This window comes from Mercenaria mercenaria, unplaced genomic scaffold (assembly GCF_021730395.1).
Source record: "Mercenaria mercenaria strain notata unplaced genomic scaffold, MADL_Memer_1 contig_4363, whole genome shotgun sequence".
NCBI classification, from domain to species: Eukaryota; Metazoa; Mollusca; class Bivalvia; order Venerida; family Veneridae; genus Mercenaria; species Mercenaria mercenaria.
The window spans coordinates 7987-18828 of NW_026462585.1; the positions used below are offsets into that span (position 1 = coordinate 7987).

At 35.4% G+C, this 10842-nt stretch overlaps 1 protein-coding gene across 1 annotated transcript; it reads left to right on the plus strand.

Annotated features, from left to right (window-relative positions):
- Positions 1-343: 343 nt before the first annotated feature.
- On the plus strand, positions 344-880 carry LOC128553829 (histidine-rich glycoprotein-like; the record flags this gene model as incomplete). Its single annotated transcript, XM_053535016.1, has 1 exon — positions 344-880. A coding segment is annotated over one exon (537 nt), but the record flags the coding sequence as incomplete, so codon positions are not given.
- Between the last annotated feature and the right edge of the window lie 9962 nt (positions 881-10842).

Consider the following 10842-nt stretch of genomic DNA (forward strand, 5'->3'; position numbering starts at 1 on the left):
ATTTATGAAAATAGTCCGGCAGCATACAATACGGAAGGTACAATACGGAATTTTAAAGGTACAAGTTTTTGTCTGTCTGTCTGTTCATATTTAATTGTTAAATACAGGCCGATTTTTTACAGAATTTATTTAGGTATATAATAAAACGCTTTGTGTAATTCAGAGCGACGTAACGGTAAAAAACTTGATGTCATGCAGTCCAAGGTACTCGGAAACCGTTAAACGAAACATGAGTACATGCATTGTAAAATGAAACGATTCATGACAACTTGACGCCGTCTAATGCATCATGAAACCGTTTTATGTAATTTGGAGCGGTTTATAAAATTTTTATGCCATACAGCCCAATATAAAGCCGTTCGATATACCGGCAGTACACCGTACACCGTCAGCACACTGTCAACCCACAGTCAGTACACCATCAGCACACCGTCAACACACAGTCAGTACACCGTCAGCACACCGTAAACACACAGTCAGCACACCGTCAGCACATCGTCAGCACACCGTCAGTACACACCATCAGTACACCGTCAGTACACCGTCAGCACACCATCAGTACACACCATCAGTACACCATCAGCACACCGTCAGTACATCGTCAGTACACCGTCAGCACACAGTCAGTACATCGTCAGTACACCGTCAGCACACCGTCAGTACACACCATCAGTACACCGTCAGTACACACCATCAGCCCACCGTCAGCACACCGTACCGTCAGCACACCGTCAGTACACAGTCAGTACACCGTCAGCACACCGTCAGTACACACCATCAGTACATCGTCGGTACACCGTCAGCACACCGTCAGTACACACCATCAGTACATCGTCAGTACACCGTCAGCACACCGTCAGTACACCGTCAGTATCTGTAGATATCAACTAAACAATTAATATTGCTCTGTGTATTGTCCGTAAGTATTGGCCTTGCACTAAATAATATTCGCCAATATTTTGGGGTGTTTTCGTTAGTTTACGCAATATTTGTTCCCTGACAATATCTACATTATTAAAAAAACCTATATAGTTAACCCATGACACAGCGGAGTTGTGGTAAGGTGTCTGACTTCTATGACCGTTATCACGGGTTCTAAATCATTTTTTCGTTCAATGTAATATAATGTAATCGGTATTGCTTTAATTCTTTAATTATCTTATGTTATTCTTCTTGAAACGCCGGTGACACCGTCCGATGTTTCCCAGGATAACATGTTAGTTCCCCCGGAAATGGGCTGTGGCATTGACGTTACGTCTGAAATTTGATGGAGAAATTCATACATTAGGTTTTCAAAACGGCATATGTTCGCCAGCTAGTAAGCTGGCTACCGATTAGGTATTGTTTTTCTTTACTTAAAATGAAATGATATTTTTCTAAATTTCTATTATTCTCGTTTATACTATATCAGCAAATATCATCTGAGCTCTGAAGAAAGTGGACATAATTATACAAAATTTAAACAACCTCAAGAGTTATCTCTTTAAAACAAAACATAGGACCAGAATACAGACTGGTAAACAAATATCATAGGATAAGAGAATAAAACACTGGTCTCTATTCTAAAAACATGAAAGAATATATATACAGTTTTTAAACGACTGCTTCTACAAGCAGACGGCATTACTTGTATCGACAGACGTTGTGCGACTGTGCCAAGGTGAAAGTTTGAAATGTTTCGTGGAATTTCGCCTTTTTACACCTGAACCTGAATGAAATGAATTTAGATTTCATAATCTAATGTCACATATCTAAATATCATAAAACATTTCATAAAAATGTTTCAACAGTTACAAAGATTCATCAGATAGAAAGAATGATCCAAAGCCGCCGCCTTCAGGAAACTAAACCCTTCTATAGTTTATGACTGACATTTACACAATATACAGGGACAAAATAAAGCGATAGATAACAAAGACAAGACAAATAATGAAAGTAACGCAATTCAACACCGCCATGGTACAGTCAGAGGCTAAATAACTTCAGGAAAATTTATTTCAGTCACCAGTGCGCACAGGACCTTACAAAGTGCGCACATAAACTTACACCATGCGTATCAAGTCTCACGTTATAGGAAATAAAACACGTTCTCACAGCTCACAGGATATCTTAAGGTAAACTCGTCAAATTATGAATTCTCTGTTTGTAATTTAAGCATTATCCGTGTTTATGGAAAACCACGTGGGTGTTGACCTACATCTATAACCGAAGAATTCCTAATAACCGCCTCGATAACCTAGTGGTAGAGTTTCAGCTTCGAGTGTCGGAGGTCGTGTGAAAGATCCCCGGACACTTCATAAAAAATACATGAAAAATGGTACCAATAGCTTCCTTGCTTGGCGTTCAACATGCAGAGGGGCTTCTCTTCCATTAGGAATTGTGTGTCGAGAGTGATTAACACAAGTTGTAGAACTACTTCAGAATGGTCGGCTTAAAATAGATTAGTATTAGCTAATTGTAAGAATACGTATACATACGTATAACACACTCACTGCAATATGTTATTTATATAGTAAGCCTTTTAGGACGGATTCAATTCTTAAATTCTATATTTATCCTCTTCTGAGTGACTGTCACTTATATTTCATCCATGAATCCTTTTGAACATTCTAGGTATGTATACATACGTATAACACACTCACTTCAATATGTTATTTATATAGTAAGCCTTTTAGGACGGATTCAATTCTTAAATTCTATATTTATCCTCTTCTGAGTAACTGTCACTTATATTTCATCCATGAATCCTTTTGAACATTCTAGGTATGTATACATACGTATAACACACTCACTTCAATATGTTATTTATATAGCAAGCCTTTTAGGACGGATTCAATTCTTAAATTCTATATTTACCCTCTTCTGAGTAACTGTCACTTATATTTCATCCATGAATCCTTTTGAACATTCTAGGTATGTATATATCAGTTTCTTTCAGTACGTATATCGCTATCTTGTTTATATCACATTAACCAGGGGCACGTACAAAGTAGAACGATTTTTCCGTGCATTCTTAGTCTCTGAGATAACAACCAAATACATGTATATCATCTTTACCTAAAATAAAACAAAGCAGGTATACATTCAAATCTAAATCAAGCATTAAAACTTTAAACCTAGTACATCCATTACGTTATTTCCTGTCACAATCTTCAAGGAACCACGTGCAATACAAGAGCGCTGTCAGTATATCGCCCGGAGATATCAATGTGTCACGAGGGGGCGCATGCGTTGTTTAAAAACTGGGAGGTATCCTAAAAAGGAAATTATTTATTTTTAGTGGTATACGAGTAACAATTATGAAAGGTTTGCCTTGAAAGTCGTCAAATGTCATGACCTATTCTTTTGTCGGTGTGATGTTACATCTAACACAAAGAAATAACACTCCATTGTTTGCTAATTAATGATTGTAACGAAATAATCATAGTTAAAACATGTTGCGCTTGTTTCTTCGTTTTTAGTACTTCTGTGATGTGTATACATAAACGGCGGAATAGATTGACACATCTGTCAAGGCCTGGACCACTGAATGAAATAAATCTACAAAATGAAAGAAAATAAGAATTTCAAAGTGACTGGAAACTGCTTTGTTGACTATAAAAATGGTATGGAAACGTAGTATTCAGAACTCAAGATTGAAAGTAATTATTGCCATTTATCTCGTATTTCTGAGAGTAGTTTTATTCATAATCTGTCAGGAGGGACTCCCGGGGTTTTCCTCTGGAGAACCGCCATCGGTCTTCAAATCGAGGGAATATTATCAAGTTCAAGTAAAATCAACCACTTGAAGCTGTTCAGAGAGTGAGTAGTCCTATATTCAACTTTTGTCATTATCATACAATAAAGGCGGCGACTGCTTTTTAAATGGCAGTCGTGAAATTATGTCAACCTTATAAAATGCTATTATATAATAACATTTGATAGTATCATTTACAGTTAGAAAGTTTAAAGTGCAATGAATTATTGTTACGACTGCTAATGTATAGCTTGTTAAATTTAGGAAAATACAATCTTCGACAACTGCATCAGAGTGTCAACGTTTCAGCTTAGTGGTGAGAGCACTGGACTTCCACTCATGAGACCCGGGTTTGAATCCCACCACAGGCGATTCTTTGTCATTAAAATTCTATCCTCTTTTATTACTTGTCCGGGATACGGACTTTATCTCGGACCTAAAATAGCACTTTCTATGCCAAAATGGCTAACACGCCATCAAAGATTATGACTTCTTTGAAGAATGGAAGTGTTTAATTCGCTCATGCTTTTGAATTAAAAAAAAATCTCTGACAACTGCGACATGGGTGTTGAATCTTTGACTCGGGGATTTGAGCATTGGCCTTCCATCCGCGCGATGTGGTTCGAATCCGGCCACAGGCACATGGTATTATTCAACATAAATGTTCTGTCCTCTTCAATTATTGTTACGCTCATAATTTAAGAATATAGACAAAGTGCTCCCTGTTATAATAGTATGTCGAATATCACTTCTACTGTTCCTCATTTCTGTCGTCCTCGCCAATTTATATCGATTACTACTTACAGTTTTATCCATTTATGTCGAAGTTTGTAAATAGTGTATATATATAAATAGTTTGTAAATGTCTATTTTTGTTGAATACTGTTTAAATTGTTTCCAATTTATGTGAAATACTGCAAAATATGCAGAATACTGCTTACATTCTTACCAGACACTGCTATTAGTGCTATCAATTTATGTCGAATACTGTTTATATATAGTGTTACCAATTATGTCAAATATTACTTCTAATGCTACCTTTTTCTCGAATACTGCTCCTTTTGCTACCTATTTGCATAACATATCGTTAAGAAGTCCGACCAATGAAAAAAGAAACGAAGACATGATTTTTATGAAATCACTCATAAAAGTTTTAGGCACAATTTATATTTTACACGAAAACAGATTATACTGATGCAAAAAAATAAATGTACGCTAAAAGCAGTGATTAAAATATAATATGCCTTCTGAATCTTGTTGAATGATCAAATAATGACATTCGATGATTTACGTTCAAAGATGTATTATCAGTATTTGTTTCTTTTTTGGAACGTTTCTTTCAATTTGATTGGCTAACAGATTTTTTTACAAGTGTGTAAAACAAATTTTTTCGGATGTGCAGTTTCCGATGTTGGACTACTTTCTTCAGTTTTAACAAAATTAATAAATGACATATTTTTTTACATACTTGTAAAACCTGAAACCTTGTACACATATCTACTATAACGGCCCCGATTGCCAGTTCGGGTGTACAATCATGGCAGAAGTATTCCGAAATCACTCACGGAGAATAACGTAATCTCACGGAAATTTCCGATTGTCAGTTCGGATTCATTACCTATAGTTAAATTTGTGACTAAACGCTCTTGAATCATAGAAAGTCTGTATATATACTGTACCTTGTTTATGTCAATTCCATAAATGTACGCCCACATGTGTTGGAAGGACTCTTACAATCAGTTTGCAAGATTCTTCGGAACATGATGAAAGTGTTTGGACTCTTTAATACTCTTCGTTTTCTCGTGGTACTCATCTGTTGTCCTAACGGATACACTCGCATCATTAGAGAAGAGACGTCAGTACTCAGCAGCGCTATAAACATGTTAAACAAATAATTTTGATACATTCTTTTTTTTTTGTTGTTGTTGTAAAATTTGCATTGTGTATTCTTTTAATCTGAATATGACATTTCACGTTATTTTTATACTATTCCGAATACTCTACACAGACTCAAAGTCAATTTGAGAAAAAAGAATATTGTTTCGGAATAATTAGAATATGACCACGGTGTACAGTCCATAAAATAAATAAACGTATTTGTAAACATGGACTGTTCCAAACTGAAGGGAAAGAAGCATATTATAGAAATATTTTGATGGCAAATACATGTACTATACATAACTGAAGCCCTGACCAGCCTATAAACCGGACCAGTCTATTTTATAAGTACTGTTGACCCAGTCATGTGATAAATACGACAATGACGGCAGGTCTTAATTCCGATTCACTACGGGTATTTTCAACTGGACTAGGTACCAGTGCATTTCAATTGGACTAGGTACCAGTGCATTTCAGTATTGTGTTCTCCAAAACTTTTTGGACAATGTTATTAATTAGTAACCAAAGGAATTTGACCAAGGTTTGGTATTACTATGTGTTTATAATAATATTATCTTACGACGACACGGCATTTAATGCAGAGATATTAGTACTCCTTAATTATTTACTTTTTGCCACACACACTTGGGGTCAGGTATGCCCTCCACACCAACCGAACTTCCACCACACTCCTGCCAACTTATAGCTAGTATGTTATAGCATGATTACACGCACTGAGAGAAGGTGGAGATCACAAAACGGGTTTTGTTACAATTTCAGAAGGTTTTATAAATGCACGCTTTAACCACAAATGCTCTTAGAAGAATGCTCTTTAAGATCATTCAAAGATGTGCTTTAAAACTGACACTAGAAAACAATAGTCGATTTAGTTTTTAAATTAGCACCTACCTATCAATCCCTGGTATCAATCGAGGATTCTGTAACCATTCTGTCAAACGACACCGGTCCTAGCTCTGTGACATTTTTCCCATCAGTCAAGAGAAGTACCGCTTTTTGGATCTGCACTTTGCATTCTTTTCAGTCTAGTAGAGATATTGTAGCACTATCACCGATGGCATTTCCTCAATCTAGAATAGAACAATATAGATAATTCCCCAGTGGATGGGGGGGGGGGGGGGGGGGGGGGTATTAAAATATGCGTCGCATAGGCCTAAGAAATTGATATTGTGTATTCAAAACATTGTTTTAAATGGTAAACGCAAGTTTTAGAGAAATATTAGCGTTTTAAGAAACAAATTAGTTTTACCAGCATACCTGCAGAAATAAAATAAAGATAAATAACGGGGAACTGTACCTGTATGTTCTTCAAACCGGTACAAGTAGATCCGATCTAATTTGAAAAAAAGTATTAGTTCTGAGAAACAATCCGAAAAAAAGATTTCCAGGCAAAAACTTAGTTTAATAATTACATTTGGGATTGATATAGATTGTCCCTACCAAGTTTAAGTAGAAACGTAAAACCTGAAGTATCCCGTTTTCTTACAATCTAGACATTTCATGAGTTTGACTTGTATGATACAAGAAAAAAATCGGTAAATCTGATGGATGCTCCCCGAAGTAAGATTATTGCATACCCGGACACATACCTTGTCTTAGTATTGTAGCTTTCAATTTTTTTTAGAACTCCAGTAAGTAGATTTTATATAACGATATAACGACCGAAAGGATGGCGCTACAGTTTTATTATGTTAAAGTTCAATGATAAAAGAGTAATAACTCCGCGTAAAATGATCAGAACGGACTATAGGATGATATGCCGAATACTCGGTATAATTTGCTAATCAAAGGGCAATAACTCAGTGTCAATCAAATTACCGCAACATGCACATCTCCTGTTGAGAGTGAAGCTTCCTGTGCATTTTCGCTGATTTCCAGCGAGTGATTGCTGAGGAATACTCAGTACAAGGGATTGTAATAGTGTTCTAATATTAATTATTCAAAGGTCAGTATCTCAGTGTTATCAATGGACCGCAACATGAAGACAAAATGCGCATCTCCTGTGAAGCTTTCTGTGCATTTTCGCTGATTTCCGGTGGTTGCTGAGGAATACCCAGAACAAGAGTTGGTAGGCTGAACACCAATAAATCCGGCTGTTCTTTTTCTCATATGAAATTCACTCACTCATAACGGTTTTTGACCTTTTCTAGCGTATCAGATTATTAGATACTAATATTCCCATAAAGATCTATACTCTGCTTTAGAAAAAAAAAGAAAAGAAAAGTGGGTGCTAACGTTTATATAACGTTTTAACGTTCGTTAAATACAACCCGCTGAATTTACTTTTTTACCGCTTCTTTCAATTTCTCATTTCGAGACATAAAACTCTTACGCCGCCATTTCATTGTGCCAATATATCAGAATGATAAATTACATAACATATTTTACTGTAAAGCTATTGCCGAGTCATCAGCTATAGGGAACCTACGCCTGCGGTGGACACCTCCGTGGGGTAGGGGACGCTCATGTGTTGCTCACTGCGCAACAAAGGGTATGCTGCCATGAAGATGATCTAAATGTGACCATCTCCTGGCGCCTTGGCACCTCTGCATATGGTAGTGCATAGGTATTATTTTTCAATTTTTCATTTTATACAATTCATTTGTCAATAATGCGCTTTGACCTACAATATAATATTGTTATTTATGTTGGATACATCATTAGTGCAACTGACTTCACTTGGTACTCTTAATTTGTGTATAAGGTTTACTTGTTTATATATATCGGTACTGTCAAAGCTTAGATTCATTTTTAATAAAATTGAATGAATCATCCATCCTCAAAAATATGTTTACTTACACTTTTACATGTGATAACATGTTTCATTATATATTATATATGTATATGGCGATTTACTATCATGTACAAGTCTAAATAAAACGTATGTGTTTTTTTTTTGTTCTGTTCCTGAGTATATGTGTTTGCAAACTTATTCAGTCAGTCTTTTTTCAGCATACTTATAAGTATATAGAGGAAAAACTATCTTACACGTATTAGTTAAGAATTCCTTGATTTTTATTTCAAACTAATGGTTTTAAGGTCTCGACGTAAGCTAAAGATTTGCCTCGAACCTAAAATTTTATTTATTTATTTATTTTTGTGGGTTGGGGATGGCGGCGGGGTTGATTTGATAAAACTATGTCGGTAAGTGTTTTGTCCTTTCTGGTAAATAACTTTGTGAAAGTTTCCTGTTTTTCGCCAATTCGTAATGCTGCCACCAGTTTGATCCTTACAAAAATAGATGTACTTCTTCGAAAAAAATATTCACTATTCTTAGCCACTTACATGCATGGTCACAGACTGAAACGCTGGCTAAGCATCCAACACCATGTCAATTTATTGACCGAGTGAGCTAAACTTACACGCACACACGCACGCATGCTCTCGCAATGATTTTGAAAACCAATTGCAAACTTCAATAATGTTATAACTTACCAGTTAAAAAGTAAATCTGACAATCTCGTGGGTAATAAATGCATTACTTATTGAATAATATTTATTTTATTTATTTATTTATTTATTATTTTTCAGTTTAGCTATTCACAGTGTAAAGTTTGAGAATGGGGTTCTGAAATGCGCGGTGAGGTTTTATAATTGCACAAATTAGACACATGATATACTCACTTGTTCCGTAACGGCTGTATATCCTTCACTTAATCTATTTCCTTCTCTATTTATGGTCATTCTATCACATACATAGAAATTTAGATATTTGAATGTTAGGTTAAACTAGAACGGATACAGTGTGAAACTTAGTCTGGGTCATCAGTATGTACTTTTTTTCTTTTGATTGAACGTGGATATTACTTTTGAATCTATTTTTATATGTTCTATTCAACTTTGTGAATAGAGTCAATAACAATACACCTGTTGAATTTAACGGATCATGTTTGTCTGTTTGGACCATTGCGTCCGCTCTTTATCATTTGTATACCCATTTCGTTAATTGCGTGTTTACAATAAAGGTGCGAAATAACAGTACGGGATTTCCCGTTTAATCATATACCAGCGTTAAGGAAATATATAAAAGCTGATGTAATTTGGCATTTTATCAGCCGCTAGCTATTTATATATTCTAGAAATAATCAAATTTCATATACTTATCTGTAATACATATCAAACATTGTATAAACGGAAGGAAAATGTTTCAACAGGAAGAGTCAAATTCCAATAAAGCGTCCAACCATGCAGTACTTGTTTTTACGTCTAAAAGTATTGGTAATCAAGTGTAATCTGAAACTTTTATGTCCTTTTAATGCTGCCATTCATATGCCAGTGCTTCTGTATTAGAGGAGTTAGATACAACCACACCTCCCTTCTCAAACACGCCTTTTTTCGTACGATTGACAGTGTATTTAAATAGAATCCGCAAACAGTAATTAAAACAATACCTTATGTCTTTGGTTTAAGGAAGTATTCCGAAGAAAATCTGCTGTTTATGATCATTTCATACATTCTTGGAGAGTAAACACAATTTGTGAATAAAGTATCATACACAAATTAAGAATATTTACTTAATTTTGACACAGATTCCAGCGTGTTTTTTTTCTTTACTGTGCGTTATTTGCATACAATTATCAAATGATGGATTTGGATATTAATAGCAAAACCAACAGGAGCGGTCAACATAATCGAGGAAAAGTCAACAGAAGCGGTCCTCATAGCTAAGGTAATCTGCTTGCAATTGTTTTAAATTGAGCTACGAATGTACGTGCATATGTTCTTTCGAAATATTTTGTAAAAGCATCGTTTAAACTAGTATATTATATCTTACCGCGACAAAATATGGTACTAAGGATTAATCAAGGAATATGTTTATTTATGATGATTGTTTTCTAAAGACAAGATAAACATTCCATTTACTGTAACAAAATATGACATGAGGAGAAAGCTCCTTAAAAAGAAAAATATCAGAAAAGACCAAAGTATGGAGGCGTCATGAAATACTGGTGTTGTAAATACTGCGTGAATTATAAAATTCATGTAACAATACACGTGTTTATTGGATTAAGGTTCTTTTTACACTACTTAAATATATTTTTACCCTAACAGTTTCGACAACGATCTGTTGTCTTCCTCAGATGTATTGCGGTGATCGGCTCAAAAGTACAATTAATTTCCCATAGGGCTACATTATATAAATACCATATGGCAGCGTGTGTGACATTGATATTGTCAACCCGAGGGCAGAATGTCACCCGAGGCGAAAG